General features: G+C 40.5%; 1 protein-coding gene across 6 annotated transcripts; it reads left to right on the top strand.

Moving 5' to 3' along the window:
• Positions 1-284: 284 nt before the first annotated feature.
• Positions 285-27,770, top strand: BLVRA (biliverdin reductase A). 6 transcript variants are annotated; one of them, XM_085570068.1, is made up of 9 exons: positions 285-401; positions 485-748; positions 11,808-11,906; positions 17,443-17,570; positions 19,173-19,292; positions 19,917-20,014; positions 21,374-21,481; positions 21,884-22,055; positions 26,868-27,770. In XM_085570068.1, the coding sequence occupies exons 2-9, from the start codon at positions 746-748 to the stop codon at positions 27,139-27,141; spliced, it is 1,002 nt and encodes a 333-aa protein (XP_085426194.1). In that variant the 5' UTR covers positions 285-401; positions 485-745; the 3' UTR covers positions 27,142-27,770. The 6 variants fall into 6 exon arrangements, with proteins under 6 accessions (XP_085426194.1, XP_085426208.1, XP_085426214.1 ...); XM_085570082.1 differs by lacking the exon at positions 485-748; XM_085570088.1 differs by lacking the exon at positions 11,808-11,906.

Below are 27,770 nucleotides of genomic sequence, written 5' to 3'. Positions count from 1 at the left end.
AGCTCCTGAGGCATGTTAAGTGTAATAAACAGGGTTTATTGATATGTAGTGTATGAGTTTGGAAACCTTACATTACCGGGACCACTGCGCTTAACCGCGGGAGGGGGGAGTTCTTGCCCACGTCCCTGGGGAGGTGCTAGCCCATTGCTCGCCCCGTGCAGCTCTCTGGGTGTTTCCTGAGAGGAAGCTCCCAGCCTCAGCGCCTGCACCAGCTGCCTCTGCCTTCAGCCCGCCCCTGCAGTGCCTTATTGGATTGCCGGCCGAGGGGGTGTTGCCGCCGCGACAGTGACGGGGCGTGCGGGCGGTGATATGCCGGAGCTGCGGAGCGTTGTATAAGAAGGAGCTGCAGGGAGCGGAAGAGAATTAAAAGGGACCACTTTTCTCCTCTGTGAGCTGAAGAGGTTAGTGACTATTACTTAATCCCTGCTAGCTGTAATTAGGATTTGGAAGCAGCGCTTTCGTTTTCTGTTCCTCCCCTCCCCAGGATTGCTCGTGACACCGGCGTTTCCTCCTCGGTTGTGGAGGACTGGGGGAGTCCTGCAAGTCACGTTGTCCTGGCTGCTCCAAAGACACCCTCCACACCAGCGGGGACGGGCCACCACCTGGGGAGGGGGAAGCAGAGAGAAAGGAAAAAAGGGGAAAGCCCTTTGTTTGGAATAATGTCCAGGCTGCAGTGAAGCAGAGTACTAGCCTGTAAATGATGTGGAAGTAGCCAAGTGGCATCTTCGAGTGGCCAGGGCACTGCATGGTGAGAGTGTTAGAGGTCATGTAAAACCTTTCCTAGAAACTGGACTTCTTTTTAAAAGTGCTGAGCTTCCTTCCAATCCTGTGAAAGTCCACTTTTACTGTAGCTATTTGATGCTGCCTTCTGAAACACCGGACCATCAAGCAGGCTGTACCTCGGTTTACTCATGTGTAAAGTGAGAATGAGAATATTTTCCCTTTGTAAAGGGACATGGTGGGGCCATGTTTCAGGCAGCTTTTGGTTGGAGAAATGTCATTATTATGGTCTCAGATATGGTATGGGATCCGTGTATATAACACACTGACTCTTAATTATGTTCTAGTCACAGCTATCACTTATCTCTAGGTAAAAAAAAAAAGAAAAAATATGCATCAAGGGCTCAATCTACCCACAGTGAAAAAACAAGCTCTGCCTTTATGTAACTCCTGACATCCTGCTGAACTTTTGTGTTGGAGCTTGTTAAAAAACCCCAAATAACCAGTGTTAATTAGGGCAGCAGTTTAATGAACTGATTTTGTGTGAAACCATTTTTTTCCAATTTCTTGCATTGATTTGCCAAATTATTTTTTGTGGAATAAAGATAGTCTTTCAGCTGTTGGATCTATGGTTACAGATATGATGAACACAGAACGACATTGTGCTAAAAATCAATAACATAGTGTTTGAACATCTTTCTGTCATTTGTGTTGATAAATAAGAAAATGAAGACAAATGTGTTTCAATAATGTAAATCCAACTTGAGGTTTAATCTTCATAATATAAAGAGCATTGGGTTAGTATTTTAAATAATTTTCATCATATATAAGAAAGCCTTAGTCATACTAAAAACTGTCACAAGGGCTGCATACCACTTAGAGAGTAATTATTAATAATTAAATTATAACTAAATATTATTAATGTAATAATAATTGATAGTAAAATACTTTACAATTTCTTACTGTTGTGTCAGGAAACTTACCTTATTCTGGAGTGCTGATTTTTCTGGACTCCTCTTCCTGGGTTTACATCCACATGGTCAAGAAACTTTTTTACTGATCTAAATCTCTCAGTTTCTTTAAAGAGTGAACTGAGTTACTGTTTGTGAAGAACTGGAGTTTAATTCAATTAAGTATGGTTTGTGCTATTCTTAAAGGACTGGCAGTGCTTATTTTGTAGAGCTAAAAAGGAGATTCAACCTTTGTTGTTTTCAACTTCTTATTCTTAGTGTCCTCATTATTTTCCCAGTTGTACTAACTGGATGTTTCAATACCCACTCCTCACCCCCCAAACCTAATGAGCCAAAAAGACCACTGCATTAAGGTCTAAGCAACTTCATGTTAAATGTCAAAGGGCAGACTTGTTCTGGGTGGTTTTCTTTTGTCATTATGAATATCTGCTGTATCCACTGACTTTGAAAACTAAGCTCAGCAGAACAGGACCGCTTTGCTCTCTGGACTAAAAATTAACTGACATTGTCAAAGCAAGTGAAGATAAATGGATAAATTAATGATCCAGTTTTCAAATTAAAATGGGAATTGTTTTCCATCTTACACTGTGGTGTCAGGACTTTAGTAAGATGCAGGACTAGAACACACATTGGCATTTTTGCTTTTCAATGATGACTGTAAAGTCACCTGAGTTTGGTCCATCTTGTAGAGGGAATATTGTACTCTATGTTGTGCAGATTAGTTGTAGGTGCCATTTCTACTACTCTGGTCCATTGAAGCTGTCTCTGTACTGCCATCCTTGGCTAGGTAAGTAGAGTCAAGCAACAGGAGATAAAACTAAACAAAGTTGGGAAAAAACTAAAAGAGTTTGGGTGGATGTGGCAGTGGGACAATAATGCCCTGAGGAAGGAGTTCCTGTGTTTTACACAGCAGTATGGTAACATCAACATGTGCAGGATTGTGGATAACTTTAACCTCGAATTTTCAGGCAACTATAATTTTTCTGAAACTTGCAGGTAGAGCTCAGTGTGTTAACATACATTATGCTCATAGTGCACCTTATTAAGTGAGGCATTAAAAAGGTTTCTTCACTGAGCAGGGAAACAGTGGGACTTAGGAAAGAAAAACAGTCTGAAAGCCAAGACACTCTTGCAGTTTATTGCTGTAGTAAAAAAAAAAGAAACAACAAACCAAAATCAACAAAACCCCACTCTGGATAATCTATGCCCTGTTGTAACTTAGCAGAACAAAGGTTGCTGAGGAGCTGTCTCATGCCTCTGGAGCTGGCCTTGAACCTTGGCAAAAGTTCTCATGCCTGTTAAAGCCAAAGTGTGGGATTTATATCTTAAAACCTTATAAAATATGTGCAACTATAATAAAAAGATAAATATACATTTGATTTGTTTCCTCTCTACTCTCTAAGGAAGAAGAGCTTTGGCTTCATGTCTAACTGAACTTTAGTGTTCCTTAGACTAATATTTGCAACTGGGAGATCTACTGTGCTAATTAGTAAACATTGCAGAAAACTCACCTGACTGGGAAAGATAATGAAATGCATTTGCTAATCCTGTTCCTCCAGATGAGTACAATCCACCACTTTAACTACATGAGTTGAACAACTAGCATAAAATAGATTTCTACTTTTTCTTTTTTTCCTTATCATGGCCCTATTAACCAGTTAAAAGGAGCCTGTTTGTGGCAGCTAATGTTCCTGTTATAGTAACTAACCTAAATACTAAATTAAAAGCTGCACAACACTGGCTAATAAATAAAACATAGCTCAAGAAATGTTACTGTGTTTATTAACCTTCCCTCTCAGTGAAATGTACAATGTAGGTACAAAGTAATCTTTATCATCTAGTCATTACCTCTGTTCTATGAATGAGAGGAGAGAAAAGCTGTCAGAAAGAACATGGATTATTGAATAATCCCTAAATAACAGAAATGAAGCAGTAGTACAGGATGTGAGGGGTAACTTGAGACCACAGTCATTCTAGTTAAAACGTCAGGGGTGATTCTTTGCTATGCTAGAAGTGATACAACTTTGTAACCCTTTCTGTTGCTAGGGAAAGCAGCCCTTAGTCGGTATTTACTGTCTCTTGCAGGCTGTGACATGGATTAGCAACAGACTGGTTAGTCTGTTATTTGGTGATGAACATAGAGGTCTCAGTGGTGGCTTGCTCGTACTTGTTTTTGGAGCAATTAGCTGATTTTTCTCAGCACAATTGTGTGCAGCTGGAATTGAGATCAGCATGTTGATGGAGATCTCTCTGTGCTTAGTGTTTGGTCTTGGTGACAGAAGATACAAATGTATGAAGGATTGTGGGGCATGGGTTGTGGATTGCTTGTTTATTTTGGTATTGTTTTTGGCATTAAACCAGATTCATAACATTTGAGTGGAGATGGCAGATGAATTCCTGGTTTTTGTCTTTCTCTAAAGCTTTGATTCTTTAGTGACAAAATTCTGTGTAGGACTCAGATTGGAATGTCATAAGGAGGAATTCTGTACTGTTGATAATTCACTGTTAAGTGATGAGGCTATAAAGCAGAGTGGTACACTTCTGACATTGGAGGTCATAATGGGTTTTGTCTACTTTCATTCTTGTTCAGTGTAAGACAGAGGTAGGCCTGTTTTGGTAAGTATGGAGTACTTGGATTTGCAGTCCTGGAGTGCTGTATCTGTTAAAAACAGTCCTGAGGCATCCGAGATGTCTCGTGTTTGTCATCCAAAAGTCAGGATAACTAATCCCAGCAGTTTTGTTTGCCATAGGAAATGTGGTTTTCATTTGGATTTTTTTTAAGTCTATTTTACATTTACTTACTTGCTTAGATAAGTGAAATGGCTATCCATGCATTTAGCCCAGTATTTGCAAATTAAAATGTACTGCCTGTTCTTATATGCCTGTCATCTGAAATGAGACCTTAAGGTTGAGGGGTCTTGAATAAATATTTTCAAAATAAATAGGTGATTTGCCTGACTCTACTTACTGTTTAAAAATAATAATCTTCTGTGATGTATTTCCAACCCGGTCCTTGTCCTGGTGACAGCCTGACCTAGTAATATTCACAATAGAGATACAATAGCGATACAATGAAGACATAGCAAAAGAACCATAAAAATAGCTGTATTATATGGTAATATAAAGGGGGCTTAAAGTGACTGGGCCTTTGTTTTAGTGTAGATAAGAGCTTCTTTTCTCCTCTTGCCTTGCAAACAGGGGATATGGCCATATAATTCTCTAGACTGCTCTGAGGCCAGTTTTTCTGATAAGGCTTCATCAGAAAGGATTCTTCTTTCAGGAACACAGCCTTAATTCCCTGGTATCTTTGAAAAAGGCAGAATTTTGCACCAGGGAAGTGTATGAGGCATCTTTATTCCTTTTTTTTTTTTTTTGTTTTGTTTTGTGGTTTTTTGTTTTCTTTTTTGTTTGGTTGGTTTTTTGGGTTTTTGTTTGTTTGTTTGTTGTTTTTTTTTTTTGTTTTTGTGTTCACATACTCAGGCAGAGAGAGCACCTTTCAGAAACAACTGCTGTTCTGCTGCATGGTACCCATGCCTGTTGCTTGGGATAGCCAGACCTTCCCACCATCAAATGGCCTATAATATCAGAAACAAAATCTTTCTGTCTTTAAGCACAGGAGGGAAAGTCCTCCTGTCGTAGGTGCTCTTAAGTTATCAACTCCTAAGGAAGCATGATGGTGTGGATAACTCCAGAGTTGAAGTTACTTTTGGTTAAATGACTACTAAATGAGATGCCAACTCCTCATCTTTTGCCCATACAAAATGATCTCATACAGCCATACTGGCAGTGGCCTTTTTCATCATGAGAACCATTAGGAACAGGAAGAACTGATGAAGTTGCCAAGTCACTCTCCATGATATTTGGAATGTCATGGCAATCAGTTGAAGGCCCCAGCGACTGGAAAAAGGGAAACATCACACGCATAGCAGCGAGGTTGGACTAGATGATCTTTAAAGGTTCCTTTCAAACCAATCCATTCTGCTGTTCTAAGAAAAAGAACTGCAAAGTACATTCCTTTCCTACGTGCTCCTGATTATTATTTTTATTATCCGGCTCTGACATGATCTTAGTTTTGCTTATATGCCTGTCTGGAATAAACTTTCCTATTCCAGACTGCAAAACAAATCCATCAGGAGGAAAAGCCATCCAGTCTTAAAGCAAGTGTAGTCAAATGGCTTGTGATTTTTAAGTTTGACTCAAGCTGTTATTTGGCCACACTATTACATTCTTTGTTCAATTCAGTTTGATCCTAAACAAAACCAGTGGATCTGAGGATGGATTATTGCAGACATTTGTCATTCACATTTTCTGAGCTGCTGAGGCTCTGCTTCTGCCTTTGTGTTCTCAAGTTTGACCATGGGAGGGAAGAACAGAGATTTAGTATCTAATGTCTAAGATGGGCATCTATAAAACAGCAGCAGCTTACAGATGCCCACCTGTATGTTTGTGTTTATTATATTAATGTAAGGTGTTTTCCATTTCTAATGATAAATAAAGAAATTTTCTGTTTAAAGCTATTTTTGTGGAGGGGCCACAGTCATGCCTGAGATGGCTTAAATAATAAATATTAGAGCTCACAGCCTTCTTTCCCGGAACCTCAAGATGCTTTCTTGAGTTTAATTAGCAGTAGGTATGAAGAAGGGATTTAGATGAACATTTTAAAAAGGAGCTAGGCTGAATAAACAGGAACAGGGTTCCTGTGACATTTTAGAATTGCATTTATGTTAATATTGGTGGCACAGGATGGGGGTAGTTCAGTAAAGCCACTCTTTTCAGAACTCAGTGGCCTTTTTGGCTGTTTAAAGGAATGGTGCAGTTAAGGACATGAACTTGAGGTGGGGACAAAGCACTTCTCTTACAAAAGTAACTGTTGAATCATTTCACCAGAATATTGCAGAAAAAATGGGGTGGATACAATCTAGTAAAATCAGGGAATAAGAGAGAAATGTTTGCATTATGTTTCAAACGGAAGCATTCATTCCTGGAAATCTTCTACTTCCAGGATCCAGGTATTTTTCTGCCCCTTTTAAAAGGTATATTTTCCTCTTCCAGTGCCCAGACTATTGTCTGCTGATGAACCTTTGCAAGAGCTGTTTTAGTTATTTCAAAATTAGGTATTTGTGTGCTTGATAAAACTGCCTGTGATAGGATATTATCCATTTTATAACAACCACAGTTGTTCTAAATAAAGTAATAGTCCACATTGATTTGGCAGAGGAAAGAAGAGTGATACTGTATTCTCTTATCCCAGTTGCATGGCCATGCTGGTTCTGAGTAAGTTGTGTATTTAAAATACTCCTCTGAACAGACAGCTTCACTAAAACCTTCTAGCTCACATCTTTGAAGGCAGACTGCAAGGAAATAAAGAAGGCAGGGATTGTGTTTAAGTCTATTACCAACTTATAGTTATTTTTACACAGATTTTTTGGAGAGGGTGTTTGAAGTTGCCAGCAGCTTCACTGGTCCCAAACTGATGAGATTTAACAAAGTATGTAGAAGCTAAGATGCCATTAATATCCTGGCACAATCCATCCTGTATCCTTCTTCGGCTAGTGGCACTGTGTGAACTCAATCATTGAGTTGATTTATAATTTGAATTTTGTATTCATTGCACATTCACGTTCAGAAGCTGAAATAAACATTCATCTTTTTAGACATGTTTTAAATATAGGTAGCTTTTGAGTGGCTTTAGCCAAGTAGAAGCTTCTACTTTGCTTGAAGTTGGACCAATTTGTTGACAGTTTTTTGGGGTCCTTTTTGAGACTTTATGCAACAATCACTCTGGTGATAGTTAATCTGTAAAGAGGCAGACAGTTGTAAATGGGAACCAATTTATAGGTCATTCTTTTGCTTGTTTATTAACCCTGATCCTGAGTATGTAAATTTCTACCTTGGCATGCTTGAAGGTTCAGGTTTTGGCATGCTCAGAGTTGACCGACTGTACAATCAAATCAGAACTAGCAGTGTTTTAGCCATCATCTTGGTATATAAGACTACATCTTCTCTTTCAGGAATTGCAGGGTTTGATGTGAATAAACCTAGGAATTGGGAGATGTGGGGTTTGCTTATGCATTGTATTCAGTTATATACAAATAAATCCTTGTTCTTCCAAAAACACATTGCATGAACTCTAATGTGCAGCTGCAGTACTGTGGGAAATATGCTTTTAGAGGTTTTCTGTAACCTTCATGATGTTTTTTGTTTGTGTGGTTGTTTTGTTTTGTTTACATTTTTATCAGGTTTTTGGTAATATACCAAATACCCCCTCTGGTGGCTGATAACCTCGGAAAAGGTGTTTGCTTTCTTAGGACAATTTTAACAGATGAGTAGCACTTTGCAATTATTTCACTGCTAAAGTACATTGAATTGCAGACTATTAATGAGAGAGAGGCTGGCCTTTGTGATTCTTAAGTGTTGTGTTGCCCACTAAGATGAAAAATACTGAGCTCAAAAGTCAGAAGGGAGTAGCTGCAGTTGTTACTCTTCATTCAAAACCTCTGGTTTTTCCTGCTCTCAAGAAATTTATGACATTGATAGATTTCCAAAATGTAATGGGAATGGACAGCAACCATTGCATTTTGTAGGCCCTACTGAGTGGTAGATTGATAAAATGACAGAGGTGATAGAGCATAATTTTTAAGATTACAACTTTGCGCAAAAGTTTGATAAAATGACAGAGGTGATAGAGCATAATTTTTAAGATTACAACTTTGCGCAAAAGTTTATCTATTTCCTAAGTTATCTCAATCTAGTTATTAATGAAAAACAATTTTATATCACTCAACTTATTTTAGAAGAGTGAACACTTCTTTTTTTTCTGGGATAAAGCTGACAAAAGTACTTGTCTGATTACCTAAATTCTGTGTGTATATTGTTTTCTTTGAAGAGAGTATGAGGCAGGCCTTCAAGTGATATGAGTTGCTGTCATGCTAGCAATGCAGGCAGAGGATTTCATCAGCCATGGTAAGCAGTGTCTTTATAGTGACTGCAGTGTGTAGTAGGAGTGCTTTATTCATTTGGGGAATTCTCAAAATAGATCAGCCTGGTAGAGATCTGGGATGCAGTGACCTTTAGTGGACCGGAAGATAAGTATCATCTATTGGGTTGAGTCTGTAATGATATTAAAAGAACCTACTCGTAGCTGGATATGTGTTTTGTTCTTGTGCATACTAATATTACAGTCAACAGCAAGAGATCTTTCTTAATGGGCTTGTAGGAGTATTCTCATTGAGATCAATGGGATTACTTGCGACTAAAGCTAGGCAAGCATATAATTCCCTTTAGGATTTGGGTTTCAGATTAATTTAAGAACAAGAGAAGGAAAAGAAGAAACCTATAGTTTTGTTGTTTGTTGTAGGGCATTGTTTTATATAGATATTTCAGTACAAACTTTAGTTATAGTTATATTTTCTAAATGTCTGATCTGTGTGGGATTTCCTGTCATGATGAAGAGAGGTTGTAATAATACCTACTTCTCACTTTGCACTTATTGTCAGGAGGTCTGAGAGTGCTTTACAGAAGAGATTCCCACTGTTCTGGAACTGGGGACTGATAGGGAAATGGGGTATGATTTGCTTGCCTTGGGTCAACCAGTGAACTCTGTGAGAAAGTAAGAATACAGCCTGGAAATACAGCTTTCCTGCTTCTGCCCAGCCCAGCTCTACATTCTTTCAGCCCTCTGAAGAAGAGCAAGCTTGTAGAAAGGACTGCAGTAATTGGCAGGCAAATGCAGGGGCAGATGTGGTGAGAAAATATTGCAGAACATTTTTTTGTATTTGCTTACCATCACTTTCAGTTGTGTTATAGAAAAAGGTTGGAAGCCTTTATGCAGTTTATCTGCAAAGCACTTGTCTGTAGTGCTCAGTTGCAGCCACAGGATAGAGGTTTCCCGGCTGGCACACTCCCAGTGACCAGAGAGCAGCACCAGAGTGGCTGCCCCCAGATCTCTTCCGAGACCTCTTGTAGGGTGGCAATGCTCACGGGGAGTTGCAGCTCCCTGCAGCAAGCTGTGGCGTGTGTGACACAGCTACCGAGCAATGCTACCAGCCAAGGCAAAGGAACAGAGAGGAGCCCCTTGTATGAGTTCCAAGGCAGTTTATTACCAAGGAGGGGTCAAGGACAAGTAGGCACAGGACTGAGGGTTGCAGCATCTTTAAAGAGGGGAGGGTATGAGGCATGGAAACAACTGTTACCCAATAGGGAAGCTTTAGGGGAGGAGAACACAATTGGGGTAATCCAATGAAGGCAGCACAGGGGAGGGAGCAGGCTTGACAGAGTTCAGCTTCATGATAGCTTCAGTGTTTATGCAGATGTTAAGTCAAAATTGTAGAGAATAATGTTTTTTCATGCTTTTTTCCCCACCTTTTTTTAATTAGTACCATTTTTAGCTTTATTTGGGCTTATTTTCTCAGGCACAGATTGGTAGTGTAGCAATACTGTTGTTTGGTCACCTGGAAAATTAGGATTTGTGAATCACTGATAGCTCCAAAACACTCCATTCTCCTGAATGGACTTTACTGTCAAGGAATTGACTTGCTGCTTGTTAAAATTCTCTCCCTCTCCCCATTCACTTTCAAAAACTGTTATAGAACATTAAAGCCTGAGAGAAATTTTGGGAACATTTTGTGGCTCTCTTTGCTTAGGCATATACTAATTAGCCACATAAAAGCAGACTTTTGCTTAAAAAGTAGCAGTGATGAGGCTGCAGTTATATGCAATTGTTTATTTACCCACCAGGAGTTTCACAAGACATTCTGCAATTCAGTCCAGAGCGGTTCCTGGAAACTTATGATAAGTTACAGTTTAATTTTTTGTAAGGGCATATTTTTATAAAATAAAAACTGGAGTCCTTCATATCTATCTCAAATTAATTTTTCAGGTGCCCCTAAGCAGGCTCAATGCTTTCTTGGATAGTTTCAAAATTAGCAGTGTAGGTATATTGAAATGTAATTTGAATTTCAAACAAAATTAGTCTGACTGAAGATAGGTCTCGGAGATATGTAGAGAAGCTGTTTTAAAAGTGTTCTTCCTCTTCAGACTAGCAACCAAATCTGAATCACAAAGGGTGACTACAGACAGGCAAGAGAGCAGGACAAAATGGTCATTCTTGGCATGCATGTATGTTACAGAACTTCTGTTTCAATCCTCCACAGTGTGAAATATGTCACATACTAAAATCAGATCTTCATATTTTTTCAGTACTTCTCATGATTTTACATTACTTTTGTGGGATGATTTTGCTTCAAATAGGGAGTTGCAGGCTCTGGAAGGCAGTCATGTTATGGATGTCAGGACTACTGCAGACTCTGGGGTTAGCAGAACTGTGTTTGAATAAAAGCTTTCCTCCTGCTCAGGTATTAATGCTGGAGACAGCGTATCTTTTACTACTGCAGTTTTTTTATTATCTACCATCTGCTGAATAGAATAAAGGTGCTTGTTTGGCAGCTTAACACAGCATCTGTCCATATATCAATGTAATTATATCAACTTCAACTTTGGCAGTCAGCTGGAAAACCATAATTTAATTGGTGAACCTGCATATAAATGTAAAACAATGCAAGCATATTGTTCAAGTGGCATTTAAAAGCCAGGAAGAAAAGTCCCATTTGGCTGCTTCCAAAGTACAGTGGTGCCAGTTAGAATGAGAGATTGTTTTCTGCTGGCAAACCTCTGTGAGTGTTGGTGCCTTGAAGTTATAACTCACTCAGCAGAGCCAATGTGCTTGTCAGAAGGCTGTGGCCTGGCTTGTGATAGCCAGAGATATGGGTGGGGAGAGATGAAGAGGTGCTGGCAGGGGTAGATATTTATGTCCATAACAAACGGCTCTCAAGGAAAATCTACATGGTTGCTCTCCTATTTCCAGGTGCTGCTGTTTTCCTCTGAAATGTGGACACTGTAAATGGTCCTGACAGGTTTTTGAGAAAATTTCTGATTCTCATTTTGTGCTCAATTAAGGTATTAAAGAGAGGTGGTGAAGAGCATTGGGGGTTACCTTTCTGGCTGTCTTTTTCTTGAAGAGGAGTTTACTTTTCTCTCTAGGTTTCAGTAAAAGCAGAGCAAAATAATCCATCATGCTAACTGAATTCAAACAATAATTTTTTTGCCTTTCTATTTAAGATCTTCAATTGGGAACCTGTGCAGGGTCTCTTTCCAGGAGGTACTTCAGCATATACAGAAGTTAAAGTGCGTAACTGGTTTCCTGCAGGAAAGAAAAAGGTATTTATGTCTTTGAATAGGCTGCTAAATTTGAGTATCTGTGATTTTTTTCCTTGGTAAAAGGAAACACAGCACTAACAGAATCCACTCTGTTCAGCTTCTGCATTCTATGCTCTGGGCAGATGTTTCATGCTAAGGGTAGACAATGAGAGCACAATATGGTGGCACAGGTTGTAGTAGCATGTACCAACACTCTGAATACAGCATCTGCCAGGTCTCTGGGTATTTGAAATCAGAAAGTTAGGGCTGAGAGAAACTTCAAATTTTCATCTTGGTGATTTTACAGTGAATGCTTTTGTCTATCTGGTATTTCCCTGTAGACTTCTGTTGAGGAAGGTGCCGCAACCCTCATCTCAAGGCTCTGCTGCAGTAAGAGAGAAAAAATATTTTATATTATATGTAAACAACAAATCCATTTGAAGAATTTGAAGGGAGCTCTGGAAAACTTCCTCAGTCTGTTACCAAAAATCAGAAATAATAAAAACTCCTTAACGCCAGTGTAGCATTATGACGCTGGCATTCTTTATTTGACCAGATGCACGAGGGGATATCTCCTTCAAAAATCATGCATGTTGAATACAGAAGAGGTCCTCTTTATATACTATATTTTACATATATGTTTATTGATTTTCTCAGAATAAACATACATATGATAATAATTTCCCAGAAATCATTAACATATTTTCCCCCCCCTTTACATATGCAATCTTTTGTCCTGGGGTCTCATGAGTGGTCCCTGATCCCTTGACAACATTATTTTCAGATTAAATACTTATCTGTGAGGTTTCTTAACATACATGTGGCACTTGAAGCAGTACACTTTATAACACCAGGCTGAGATTGCTTCAGGAAAACCTCCTTCATCAGTGTTATGCTATCATCTGTGACATTAACTATAAAATATTTTAATTTCTGATGTGAGTCATTCATATTTTTGGGAACAAGAGTTTGTAGACTGCAGGGAAAATTCAGTGGGCTTACTGAAATTCTTTATATATCATGGGAGAAAGGAGCTTGTACTCATTCTGTAACATCTAGGCATGCCGTGAGAAACTTTATTGAAGGGGAGATAATTTCTAAGTTTTGTCTTTTAGCTTGCTTCTGCAGTCCTTTGCATGGCCTTAGTGGTGTTGCACAAAACAGAGGTAAGCCTCACTTCCCTCAGGCTTATCCCAGTGAGTGTTAGCAGTTTTGAGATGTAGGATCCCCCTTGTGATTGCGCTGGGGAGGTGCACTGGTGCTGGGTGATGGATTTCTTTGGACTTACTCCATTGTTTGTTTTGCTGCTAAATATTCCATTTTGCTGCTAAATTTTGCAAGACTATTTGGGTATAAACCAGTTCTATATTTTGTTTTTGTTAATTACTATGGGGTACCCTTGATCTAATGCAGGAAATATGCAGCAGAAGCACAGAAAGCTCAAGAGCAGAGGGGCAATAGTATGATGATCTTTTGGTATAGAATAAATGATCCTCTTCAGCTATTTGCCTTTCTCAGCTCTTTCTCTGTGTCACGCAGGGCTCATCTCCCTTGGTAAGAGGAGCCACTTGTGTTGGCTGTCAGTGGGGAAGAGCTTCCACAGCAGCAGTGTCAGCCACCATCCCCTGTCCCAGTTCAGAGGGGACTATGGTGAGCCTGGCAGAGCTGCCTGCAACCCGGCCAGGGTGGGTGGTGCTATGATGTGAGAGACATTCCTTAGTCACAGCATGTGAGCATGAAAGACATTTCCTAATCTTCTCATCAGCTCTCTTTGCTTTCATGCAGCCAATTAGGAAAGGTTGGAGAAAATGCTTTTGGATAGTGTTGCATCACTTACAGTATGATTTTTTTTCAGTATGACAGGAATCAAAGCTCAGCAGCCTTGAAAATGCCTTTGAAATATTTTTTTATTAAAGCTTTAGCAGAGATCACTGATTTTAAGAAAAAGATGTGAAAGGCAGGCAGAGCAGTTTGTGATTTGGGTTTCCTACTTCATCATTTTTTACTTGAAATATTATTGTGGCTGTTATCCTCTTGTAAAGGTTTGAAAAAAAAGGTAAACTTTTATATATTCATCTGGACTCCCAGATGAGAATTCTCTATTCTGGTCTTACCTGGTTTGTAACAGTTCTGAAAAACACCTAATTTACTTTTCCTCCCTGAGCAGCTGCAGATTTTGGTGTGTGAGCAAAATGAGGGTAATAAAAAGCCGCAGCAGGGATGCAAACACAGCAGTTTCTCTGTTAGCTACGTGTGTAAGCAAAGGTTCCGGACCATACATTTAATAGCTCTCTCTTTCAGTGTATTAGCCACTGAACCCTTGACCTGGACCAAATGGTTGGTTGCTATGGCAACAGGTTGCACAGTAACAAGTCTTGTTCTTAGGTTGAAATCTTCTTGCTACTCTTAAACGTTAGTTTTGAGGAGATCAGAAGAAACCAGGAAATTCTTTTTGGAGGAGAGGCAAAAATATTGATATTCAGCTACCTGAGCATCTGCAGAGAGACATTCTTTGTTCCCTGAAGAAGGTAGTCAGCTCCCCCACTTTCTCTCCTTTGCTGGAGCAGAGGTCAGCAGCTCAACAGCAAAAAAAAAAAAAAAAAAAAAAATCAAAACCAAACAACAACAAAAAAGTAGTTCTTGGAAACAACATAACTGTAGGAGGTTCAGGGGAATTTGTTTGCTGTACAACTCAACTCCCGATCCCGCTGAAGGCAGTGGGAAAATATTAACAGCTCAACACTCCACTAACCTTGAAAATTTCTGAACTTAAAGTAAGCTCCTGATCAGCTCTTTTTAAGCTGGACTTTTGAGAGACTGGAAAGATTGATGTCTCGAGATGTGATGGGCTGTATGTGTGTGGAGGAAGGGGCAGTGCCCTGCCCTGTACACCCCCACCCTAGAGCCTGTATCCCAGCCTGGCAGTGGCTGCCAATCCCTGGCACAGTAGAGGCGATGCTCCACGCCCACCTCTGGGACCCCTAGCTCAGCTCCTGAGTGGCCAAATGACAAAAGTCCAACCTGGGGGAAGGGCCCAGGAAGGCCAAGGGGTATTTAAGGCCTAACACAAGGCAGTCAGATGTCTTGAATGTACTGCCTCTTGGAATGTATGTCTATGCACTGCTGGAACCCAGGAGCTGGTAGCTATGTTTGTTTTTTTCTATATCTCTTCTATTTTTCTTTCTTTCTTGCTTTCTCTTCTAACTCCCTCTTCTTGGACTTTTGAGTAACTTAAAATTGAGCTGTCTTTGAGTTTGCGAAGTTGAATGAGCCAAGTTAATGCTTTAAAAAGTGTTATCTGTTGATTGAATGTTGCCCTAAACTTGCCAAATTTGTCTGATTCTCTAAAGCTACCAGTAAAATACTTTTTGTTGTTTTGACCTCTTGAGAGTATCTTCTTGGTATTTCTCCTGTGCATCTAACTCAGAGTACATGAACAACCGTAAGCCCTTTTAAAAGTCTCATTGATCATGGTTGTTTGGAGCCTTACAATACTAAAAAAACTTCCTTGCTGTGGCAGTGGTCAAACACTGTGGCAGGGGCATGGGACGCTGAAGGATTGCCAGCCATGGGGGCAGTCAGCACTCAGCATGGTTCTGATGCAACTGAGTGGGATTTGGATTGAGTGACCTTCTGGGGCTCCTTCCAGCTGAGGTCATTCTGCAAGTCTGTCTCTTTTTCTCTGTGGCCACAGAGAAAAGGAAATGTGATGGAGAGCCCAGACTAAGACTCTGCCTGTGTGTGGTACTGAAAATGAGTTTTGTGGTTACATTGCCCTCCCTTACCCCACCCCCTGCCCCTGTCTTACACACTTCTTTTTCCTGGTGAATAGTGTCACCATGTCATACCTCAAATACTTGGTAATAAAATGTCGCTGTAATTCCCCATGAGAACTCTTTGATATATCACTAATTTATTTTCTTACACAAAACATGCTGCTCGGTGTTTTACCTTTGTGTCTTTTTGGCATGTATAAAGTGAGGGGCATTCAGCAACACAGGCAGGAGCTTAAAGGAAAACCAAAATACAGACATGGCATGTGATTGGAGAGGGGTGACACTGTTGAGCCAGGGATGGGCAAAATGACTTGTAAAATTTCAGAAGGCAAATGAATGTTTATTCAAAAGCACCTCTCTCTTTTATAGAGAACATCGTGAACATTAATTCCATTGGTCTTAAAATAAAAACAAACATTTCACCTCATTGGTACACTGGACTTAGGTCAGTGTGGTAGAATATATCTATAAACAATATGAACGGAAAGCAAGATAATAGATTGTTTACATTCCTCTCCAACTTTTTCCCAGGCTTAGCCTGGCAGAAATCTTTCTCTTTTTCTCTCTGACTGAACTGAGAATATCCACAGAGGGGATCTTTTTTCCTTTGTGCCAGCAGCTCTCAACCTCTTGCACTGCCAGAACAGTCACTTATGTCTTTGCTGCTGCACTGTCATCCTGTCAGACAAGAGGCACAAGGAGGGCTTAAGTGGGGTTGTCCATTTACCCATCTCAATCTCAGAAAGATGTGAAGGACTGCAGCCAAGCAATGTAAACAATTTAAAGAGTTCACTCAAGTGAAGGGATTGGCAGTGGCAGGAAGAAGACTGAAACAGAAGAAACAGAGATTGAAGGGATGTTTTCATGAGACAGAAGGAACAAAAACTGAAGAGAGTCTGATCTGACCTAGCATATTTTAGGCCATTTTCCTGTAAATCTTCAAAGTGTTGCTAGTCCTCAGGATGCTGGAACAGTGCAGGTTTGAAAGGTTTCATCAGTTGTCAAGTGCTTTCACAGATGAGCAGCAGATCATAAAACCAACAGAATTTATTGCCAGAGGCCCAGCAGCCCAGCCAGTGAGTGCAATGCCTGTCTCAACTTCCATATTATGCGGTTGTGTCAGCAATTTCATTTAGGAGATGTAAATCTTAGAGATGCGTACTTGTCATTAAAGAGATGGCAGAGCTTTCTTTGGGCATGGAAATGTCAAGCAAGCATCTTGATAAAATTCAGTGGTTGGTTACAGCTTGGCATTGCAGGATGTGTTGATGGTTACATGGGGAACACAGAGATGCTCTCTACTTCCTGTCCCAAAATATTCCTGTTATGCTGCTGAGCACTAGGACTGTCTGTGTGGCACCGTGCTGCAGACGCTCAGGAAGTCAGCAGGCTTTATATAAAGCTCTGCTGGGTTTGCAGAATCTTTTGGCTCCTTTCCAGCTTGGAAGTGGCGATATAAATAGAAGAATGTCTCACTTTTGAAGTCTGCTTTCTATTCACAGAAAGGAAGAACTTTGCTGGAGCTGTGATTTAATAGCTGTTAAATACAAATATCAAGACCGGTCCTATGACAGGCTGAACTGGTGGATCCCATTTCAATGGATATGAGTGAGCTCACTAGCCTATAACATCACATCTCTGTTAGTTGGTTGCTGACACCTGAATAATGCTATGAAAGCAGGGTTCAAGAGTATCCATTCTCACACCTTCCCTCCAAGTTGCACTTGACCCTGTTACCAAAAAAAAAAAAAAAAAGTTGCCTTTTTTTTTCTTTTGGACAGATTAGCAAAATGTTTGGGACAGTGGTGGTTGGAGTTGGAATTGCTGGCTTGGCACGAATCCGAGACTTGATGAATCCGATGCCTTCTAGTCCTTCTGAGCACCTGAAACTCTTTGGATTTGTATCCAGGTTAGAAATTTTATCTTAGCATGTCTAATATGTATATTGCAGTGGTTTATTCTTCTTTTTTAAGCCAAAAAGGGAAAGGTCATGCAAATGCACCTGTCATTCTGAGTGGCAGCTCAGAGGTGATTTCAGAAAGCTTTGCAAGAGGGAACAAATAGGTTACCTTAGTGAGATATCTTTCAGAAATTACTAAAATAAAAACTGAGAGATGTTCTTGCTGTAGAATCTGTGTGATAAAAATAGATTGTCTGACTGGAATTTCCTGTAGATTTAAGGTAGTGCAGACAATAAGTGCACTAATGATCTCGTGTCTGCATGACACTTCTAGAAATGTTAAGAAAAAGGTTTTACAGAGTTTTAAAAAGTTATTTTGCAAAAACATGTTTTAATGCCCCCAATACTCCAAATTCATAATAAAATTCTAGTATTTTTTAAACCAGGTATTGAACCTGTAGATATCTAAAGAAAATCCCATTATTTGCTACATGCAATATGGTTGCTTTTTATCCTTCTTACGCTTCTTAGAGAAAATGAGTTTTTCTCACTAGTTTGGAACTGTGGAAATTTAGTATGGATCTCCCTCTGAGCATTCCTGCTGGACTGTTTGACCCATTACAGTGGAGCAGAAAAGTTTGAAATAGGCAGTACCTTTAATGGGTCTCAGATTGTGAATGTGTTTTTCCAGCTATTTTTAAATTGTGCAGGATTGTTTGAGACAGAAAGGATTGATCAGGTAACCCACTTTAATTCCTACCATATACGCTTCTGTTTCTCTGATGCCTCTGCTAGTGCTACAGATAGCCTTGAAGAGCAATGAAGATAGAGTTTCTACCATTGTCTTTTTTTGAGGAGCAATGCTTTTGAAATGCATGATTCACAGTAATCTTCCTTGGATCCCAGTCACACACAATCACCACCTCTCTTTGCTTTCAAGTCCTGCTTGTGGCCTGCCTTCCTGCCCTCTGTCACCTATCCTAGCACTGTCAGGGTGCCTGCTCCAGTCAGTATTAATGCAAGGGACTTTTGGAGCGATTGTGTGTTTCATTTTCAGCTGGAGCTGTGCTCAGCTTGCTGCCCAAGAGAGCTTTCCCCTTAGCACTGACATGCTGTGTGTGTTGCAGGGTTAACCATCATAGCCAAGCATCTGCTTGGTCCCTCTCCTGCTTGTCTGTACTTGCAGTTGTGTGCATCCCTGCCATCTCAAGTGCTTTTGTCCACATTGTCCAGGATGGTGGGGAGACGTTCTCCCATAGCGTCACTCTTTCACAACATCTCTTATTAGAAACTGAAACACTAAAATCAGAAGGACTTGACAGTTCAATAGCAGGCCAGTTTCTGGACTGATACCCCCACCTGCATACTGGTCCATTTTTTTTTCTCTTCTCCGTTCCACTTTTGTCTGTAAGTGCTCATGCTCTTCCTGGATAGGAAATTGGTTGTTATACCCTGGTTGAACTCAGTGGTCCATGAGAACAATTTTTGAGTACTGCTAGTACAAGGACAGTGGTCCATGGGAACAATTTTTAAGTACTGCTACAAAACATGTGGTTGGGAAAAATGGATCCTGATAGTTATACTCTGGTTGTATTTATGCTAAATATACAGGAGAAGTTTTGGCAATATTAATGAAGCTAAGCAGATTAGCCTGGAAGATGCTCTGAGAAACAAAGACATCCATGCAGCCTTCATCAGCACAGAGAACAAAAGCCATGAAGAAACCATCAGGTATTTGGGGGGTTTTCCCTTGCTCTTTTCCCCATTTCCCTTATATTTTAGAAGCACAGAGGAGCTGTGTAAAGCTGTTGCAGGAGAAGATATGAACACTGAGGAAAGACTGCCAGATTAGAGGCCTGAAGTGAATGATAGTGAGTTCCCTAGAGCACCAATAAGCCCTGGAAGAGAGTAGGATTTAAGATGTATTAATTTCTCAAGTATTTCCATTTCCACACCTCTAGGTCTGTGTTTGATGGACAGGCAGCTTTAAACAGGATTTAAAGCCTTTCCTCATAGATTATGTTGTGGAAGGGTAGTCCAGTGCCTCACTCCAACTGCTTGCAAGTCTGTAAGTCATAAATTGCAGTGCTGAATGCTGTAGCATTTTAGTGACTTGTTGTAGGTGAATGAGGGAATTTTGTGGCAAAAGAAGAATTAAAACCCTGCTCCTCTGCTGTTTAAATGTGTGATGTAGCCACTACACCATCCTTCCTAGGAAAGTTGCCATTTATTTCTGTTACTCCATGTTGTGCATCTCTCCATGTGAAGCTGGCGGTGGGAATGAGAAGCAGCTTGCACAGTGAGAGAGGATTAGGATAATATTCTTTTTAATGGCTGATCTTTTATCCCTTTCAGAATGTTCTTGGAAGCTGGGAAACATGTCCTTGTTGAGTACCCCATGGCACTGTCTGCAAAGGCAGCCCATGAGCTCTGGGAGATGGCTGAGCAGAAAGGTAACACATTTGTTCCCAGGAGTGTAAGCAGTCTTGCCTGTTGGGTCTGAACTCAAAGGCAAGTCCCCAGCCTACTTTTAGTCATCATGTAAAAGGGAGTATGACTGTCTCAGAGATGTGCCAGTCCAGGATGTAAGACTTGTGCCAACAGGGGAACAAACACATAAATGTCAATGCTAAGAGTAAGCTATGTTTGCCCTCACAAAAACTCTAGCCTCTATTTGTGATGCTTGGAATGCAGTTAAAGAGGAAAAACTTTTGTCACTGTGATAGTAAAACATTGGATGAGTGCAGCTATTAGACTTGTGCAATCTCCTGTCCTCTCTCTCCTGGAAATGAAACTGTAAACAGCTCTCCTAGCTTCTAGCATTTGTGATGTGCTAGCCACACACAACTGCTCATGCAGTAGGCCAGCAAGGCATCCCTGTCTGAAAGACAGCTTGTCTCTAAGCAAAATCTTTTTATTTCCAGAAACCATGTGGTCCCATCCCGGTGGTGCAAAGGGATGAATGGGGCTGCAAGGGGCAGAGCAGTGCTGGTCAGAAGCAGAGTGCAAATCATTTGGACAAGCTGCACTTTTTATACGAGTGCTTCTTAAAGATCTGCTTTGTGACTTTTGTCCTGAAACACTGGAGGTGTAGGATTTCTGCTTTCCTGTTTCCCTGTACCAACACATTACTGCCTTGTTGCTCACCAAATGGTTTCACATTGAGCAGAATTTATGGCTCTTTTCTTGAAGTAGCAGCAGTTATTATCAGCAGCCTATAGTGATTCTCCTGGAAATCTTCCAGAGAAACACATACTGAATGAAGGACATATTTAAGTTGTATTGGATAACCTCTATTTCAAAGTAGCCCAATTAATTGCAATTGGAGGGAGATATTCCTTAAAAAATTGTTCCAATCTGGGTCTGAGCATTATGCTTTATTTCCACCCCTTCCTTTTTCTTTCTTACTGCCCTGGGATGAAAAATGCAGAGCAAGGAAATGTGAGGGGAAAGAAGCCAAGAATTAATCCATCTGTTACTCTGAAGACTCATGTTTCAGGCTTAGCTGGATACTGGGTTTCATTACAGAGTTTCTGTTAAATGTAGTGGTTACTGTCCCTGCAGTCTCTGTCTTTGTTGGCTCCTGAAAATCCTTAACCCAAATTGATACTTCAGCACAGGGTCCATGTTTCCATGTTTGATTTTCTTCCTGACATCACTTTCTGAGAAATGAATGAATATTTCTGTGTGAGTTCACACTGGTGGCTAGTGAAGCCTTTACTGTTTAGACATGACTTTGGTTCACACAGAAAACTTTTATTTAATCTGTCCTGATGTTTTTTGTGGTTTTGTTTTGGTTTTTTTAATGGCAGGTAAAGTACTCCATGTGGAGCACATTGAACTTCTTACTGAAGAGTATAAGCAGCTGAAAAAAGAGGTGGCTGGGAAAGACCTGGTGAAGGGAACTTTGCATTTCACAGGTCAGTAGCTCTGAAGAAATCAAAGTCCATCTGTATTTGCTCCCTAGGGATGCCAGTGCTTCCAGGCTTCATTCACTCCTTTCACACAAAACTCTGTCTATAAACTGAGTAGATACACAGGTACTGGTTCTGGATAATTCCCTTGTTGAATCCACATACACCCTTCTGTCCTCACCGTGTCCTGAAGGGTTTGTTGTATATGTACTTTGTGCAGCCCTCTGCCATAGCTCATCAACTGATCCATTTCGACATTAAATGTGTTTATTGACTTTCCTACTCAGTCCATCCACTGACCTTTCTACACCCTGATCTTTAACCCTGCAACACTGCAGTTTCTTCATCCTTTCCTATGCAGAAGGCATTATTCTATTTCCTGGTCCTCAAGAGTTTCTATTCCACCAGGTAGTGTCCTTGATGAAAACAAATCAGGATTCCCAGCTTTCAGTGGAATTGCCCGTCTGACGTGGCTAATTGACCTCTTTGGAGACCTCACTGTTACCTCTGCCACCAGAGAGAAGCAGAAGGATAAGAATTATTCCAGAATGACTGTTCACTTTCAGACGGCAAACAAGAAGTGAGTAATGTCTATGTCACCACATGAACCAGGCTCCTCATCATCTGCAGAACTTCTGCCTGCAGGAGTTCTGCATTCTCTTCCCCTCTTGTGGAAACAGCATGGGTGGAGGCTACCATGAAAGTGTACATATCTTTTAAAGATGCATTTTATAATATTGAGTTTTATCTCCTTTTCATATGCAGTGACAATATCCTTCCTATCAACTAGAATATTTTTAATAGCCTTGCTAAAAATTGGTATATCATAACTACAAAGTAAATCCCCAATATTTCATTCTGTCGCTTGACTACTCAGCTTGGTCCAGAGAATGGTGGAAACTCTCAGGTTTGGTCATTCTGGGCCATCTGTGCAAAGTTCACGTCCTTTCAAATAAGTTGAAGTTACTTACAACATCAGTTTAAAGCAACCAGATACAATTTGAGAATTATCTGATATGAAAAGGTAGAGAGAAATTATCCAATGGTGATGTTTTTGGGTTTTTTTAGATTGCAGATATGCTGATAGACCTCTTAAAAAGCCCAACCCTAACCCAGCGTTTTAGATAAATTTGTAGTTAAAGTAGTAACCTGAAGGACTATTTGGGGAGTGACTAATCAGGGCTCCTTTAAACTCTTAATTTCACCACAGGTCTGCTTAAGCATTTCATCAGCTGCTCTATGAACCCCATTGCAGTTTATCATGGGATTATCATCTTGTCTTAGCAATCTTCCTCTCTCTTTAAATAAAACAACATTTCCAATTCCTTTTAAAATGCAGTTGTGAGAGGACAGAACTCTGTATGCAAGCTCTGTTTACCCTCTTAGCAATTTGCTAGTAACATAAGTAGCTGTAAAGATCTAGATGGGGTGAGATTTTGAACTAATTCCAGCAGATGGAACTAGTGGGTGGTTTAAACATTTCCCTGGCTGTCCTGTCTCCTGGGTAGTCCTTAGCTGCTATTTATTATATTTGCTGGATACAGAACTGGTTCTGGATTATTTTTTTTCCCTGCTCCTCAACACTAACCGATATTTGCTTATCTTGGCCACTACTATTTGTATGGATCAGTGTTTTCTCACCATAAGTATTTTAATAACTTTGGGGACAGTCAGTTTTATGCCTCTGGGTTAATTTAGGGTGGGTGGAAAATTACATAGCGTTCCTGTATTGTGTTCAGTGCTGGGGCCATATTTCCTGCTGACCTTCCCCCACTGACGTCAGGGGAGTTACTGCAGTAGAGAATTTGGCCCACTCTCTGTCAAGTGAAGTTATAACCTAGCAGTAATGATGGTGGTGTTACAGATCTAATTTGCCCAACCTTTATTTTGCTGAAGGATGGGAAAGGTCTGTACCTTTCATGAGAGCTATCCCATCCTTTTTTGAAAGACATGAATTCAGTAACCTTAAGAAATCAGGTTAATTCATCCTATTTCTGCCTTGGAAAATACAGCAGGTGCAGAATGCAGGAACCTGCGTTCTGCTTGTTAAGCAGGGATTTGTGTAAAGGGTATAGTCTGTCTCCACTGCACAGCCCACCCTCGCTGCTTGTCTGGCTCTGGGTGGATTTTGGAGGTGTGTTAATGCCTGCACCCAGCTATTTGAGAGATGACCTCTGCCTCTGTTGTGTGTCCAAGACAGCTGAGCTGACAGCCTCTCTTGACTAATCCAGGAAGAGCCAAACCTCTACTGACAGCGCGTCTGTTTTGGGACTGCAGTTCCTGTCCCAGGATTACAGAGCTTGGATTCAGTAAACGTCAGAAATCAATTTTTAGTGCAAGCTGGAGAGATAATGATTTGGGCAGCATTTCTTTTAATGCTAACTAGGGATAGGGTCCAATTGTCTAATTCTCATGCAGGCTAAGGGAGCCTCTCATTGATTTAATGATAAATTAAAAATATTGGCATTTTCAAAGAGTTAAAAGGAAAATGTTTAAAAGAAGTTGAAGATATTTCCTAAACATATACTGACAAGAAACATTTGAATTTCCATTTTTATGGAGAGCTAAGCTTACAGAGTCTAATAAGATATCTTCAAATTGAACATTCTTAGAAAATGATGTAATAGATGCTTTCTGCAGAAGTTGCTGCATGAAATTTTAAGCTGAGTGGACCCAGAATTCTTTCAAGCATGAAACCAGCTTAATTTTTGTGGCGGTACAAAGAATATTTGCTTCATATTGGTTTGTTGAGCTATTGCAGTCCAGCAAGGTCCACTCATTATTTGAGGGAAAAAGGAATCAGAAAAGCAAAAAGTCTTTTTCAATGTAGCTGAGAAAATGCTATCAGTTTACAATTTGGAAAGACAAAATGACCATAGAAAATCAGGGTATTTTCTTCACTGCAGAATGTTTGCTTTGCAAATAGTCAGTATAAAGGTGGTTTGTGTGCTTGATTAAATTTTCTTTTTCTTTAACTACCCAACATATGTAACCTGGCTTTATTCAGATATCAAAAACGTTGGATTTGTTGCTTGTAAGTAACTCTACTAACACTTCTAAATAACTAAATATATCTGTAACTAGTTAATACTTTGATACAAATTTTAATGAAAGTGGGTAAATTGTCTATTTACCCAAAAAAAGCTACAGCCCTTCACAATTTTCTGACATAAAATACAAATCTGTTCCTTAAGCTACAAAACTGCTTAAATACAACATACTTATCATTATAGCAAAACAAGAGGCTTATTTCAGAGTAGAAGTTGTTAATTAAAAATGAATACATTTTGCTTACCAATCAAGTAGAATAAATCTCTCTTTGGGACTATGACTAAAAATCCAATTGCAGAAGAAGATAAATCTATTAGTAAATCCAACATTTTCCTGCTCACTGATCTAAATCAGTCATTCTAATCACTTTGGTTAAATTCTTCCCACTCCGCATGTTTGTGCTTCTGGTTCAGTGGCTTCCCAAGCTAGAGCAGAAATCATAAACTTGAGTCTGATCACTGGTGTGCATATGCTCTAGATCACCCCAGGGAGGTGATCCTGCACCGACAGGGCCTGTTTTGGATCATACCAAGAGCTCCTTGCTATTACATGATGTAAATCTTTGCCTGTGCTTGCCCAGTGGTTTCTTCATGCCTACCCACCTGAGATAAAGCAGCTTTGAGTAAAAGCGGCCTCAACCCTCTCTGACTCTTTACTATCATAGGAATATAAAACCAGCTCTGTCAAGTCAAAGCAAAGCCCAGCTTGCTCAGCAGCCTGCCTCTTACCCAGATCAACAGCCTTTACCTCAGGGAAGTAGGATGGGAACGTGGAAAACACTGAGCAATATGGCCCCTAAACACCCTTCCGGCTTGCAGTGACATGTAGCTCTGGGACTTCCTAAAACACATGCTGCCTTTGCATTTATTAGTCCTCTGAGAATTTTTTTGTTCATTCTTGTAGGCTGTGATTTGGATATTCCCCACCCCCTCCCCCGTTCTTTCATTCTGTTCAATCAGGTTCATCTGGCCATACTTAATTTGTAGGGGGAGGTGGTGGAGATGTGGAAGTACAGGTGAGGAAAGAATAATTGATATGACTATGTAAATATAGAAACTGATTCCTAGAGCATAAAATATGAGAGGGGCAGAAACATTAAGCTGAGCACTCTGCAGAATGTGTTCAGGGCAGATTGATAAGGACTTTCTTTCCAGATCTAATGATACTGAAGATTTCATGGGCAGTACTTGGAGACAGAATTTATTCTTCCAGGCTATTGATGCCTTCATCATTTGTGAGTGGCAGACTAAAGTAGGCTATAAAGAACTGTGGAAGGGCCATCAATAACCAAGTAAGAAAAATAATGTGCATCCTCTAAACAGAGGCAGTAGTGAGTGCTGATGAATGAGCTGCAGAAAGGCAATGGTGTGGTTCAGGCAGTTGACAAAAGACCAGGAAGGGAGCATTGTGACTGTGGCTGATGTTGAGGGCCATTCCTCAAAGGCGTTGCAGTGTTGGGTCAAGGACTGTGTTAAGACCCATGAAGTGGCACAGCATGTCCCATGGCTCCTTTCCCCTCAGCCAAGATGGGAAGTTGGGAAGGACTGTGTTAAGACCCATGAAGTGGCACAGCATGTCCCATGGCTCCTTTCCCCTCAGCCAAGATGGGAAGTTGGGAAGGAAGGTGTGAGCTATGCAAGTCAATAGCCAGTTCCCCAGCCTTGGTTTGGAGACTGTGCTATCCTGTTGGTGTAAGACAGGACTCTGCTCTGATTAAGAAAGCCCTTCTTGAGAGTCTGTGTAGGTATAATTTTTAGGATCAGCACAGTGCTCCCAGTGATGAGAATGAAACATTTTAAAAGTTCAGAGAGTATGGACACTTGTGTCTGTGTCAGTGAATTTGTCCACTGGAGTCCAGCTCACACAGTAGCACCTGGGTCATGATTATGTACCTGTGTGACTTAAATCTATTCTTGCTGGAGGAATGACTAGACATTGAGGGCCATTTGAGTTTAGCTGTGACTGAATTATATACAAAATTTTTGGACATTTAACTGCACTTTCCATACAAGTCCACAAACAGCCCACAGACTTACCTCTTCCTTATGACGTGGCTTGATGTTGCTTGCTTCACATTGTGCATAGGGAAGACAAAGCTGGACAGAGCTTAGATGGTGTGCTGAATGTCATAGGATGAAACAGTGGCAGAGTTAAGACTATTACCTGCTGTTGAGTTCTATCCACAAGGCATGTTGGTCAGGACACATTGCCTAAATGTGCAATAATTGATATTTTAAAATGGTGCATTTATTAGAGCATTTTCTGCAAATACTGAGAAAACAACCTAGAATTGTTGATTCAATTTCTTAATTAATACTTTTTTTCTGCTCCTTCACACTAGACCCTTGACTTGGATTGAAGAAAGGGGACCAGGGATGAGACGTGAAAAGAAAATCAACTTCTGTTTCACAAGTGGTTGCCTGGAGAATTTCCCTGAAGCCCCAAGGTCTTCTGTGGGCCTTTTCATGCAGGATCAGAACCTCTTTGCCAAGAAACTGCTGGGCCAGGTCTCCAAGGAGGAGCTGGCTGCTGAGAAATGGCGAATTTTGCGGTGTCTTGACCTTGCCGAGGTGATCCAGCAGTACTGTGAAGAACCAGAGAAAATCTATTCCTGAGACTGCTCTTGGGGAAGGAAGAACAAGGCAGGCAGAAAAGCTCTGTTGTCATCAAGCAGTTGCTATTTGTTTCATTACCTTCTTTTTGACCACTTGTGATTCTTGGGCTCACCAGGTATTCTGGGAGAGTCTGGGATATACCCTGTGCCTTCTGGTTTGCACCAGACCAAAGCAATTCCCCTGCTCTGATGCATCCCTGTTTTTTCAGGCAGTTAGGAGCCTAGCAACAACCAGCTTTCCTGTGATTCAGCTGGGAATATCCCTGACAGTAGATCCTGCAGGACTGTAAATACTATATATAATTCTCTCTCCCAGGGTCTGTCCCCCCATTCTAGATATGTCTGAAAATGAACATGTCTCAAGACTATTCCTGTACTATTTTCTAGAATGAAGTTCCAGTTCAGTTTTCCACCTCTTTACTTGAAATACATAACTTGTGCCACCACAGTCTTGACCTTTTCTTCCAATTGCCCTGAATTGTTCTGTGCATTTACTCTAATTAGTAGTCTTGCCTGTTAGATATTGGGGAGTGGGGGGTGGTTTGTGTGTTTTGTGCTTTTTTTTTGGGTGTGGCTGGTTTTCACACTGGAGGTCAACTATCATCAAATTAAATCTCTATTGGTATCAAA

The sequence above is a fragment of the Lonchura striata genome, chromosome 2 (assembly GCF_050655825.1).
Source record: "Lonchura striata isolate lonStrDom1 chromosome 2, ASM5065582v1, whole genome shotgun sequence".
NCBI classification, from domain to species: Eukaryota; Metazoa; Chordata; class Aves; order Passeriformes; family Estrildidae; genus Lonchura; species Lonchura striata.
The sequence above is the reverse complement of the archived record's forward strand: the minus strand, read 5'-3'. Positions and strand labels throughout refer to the sequence as shown.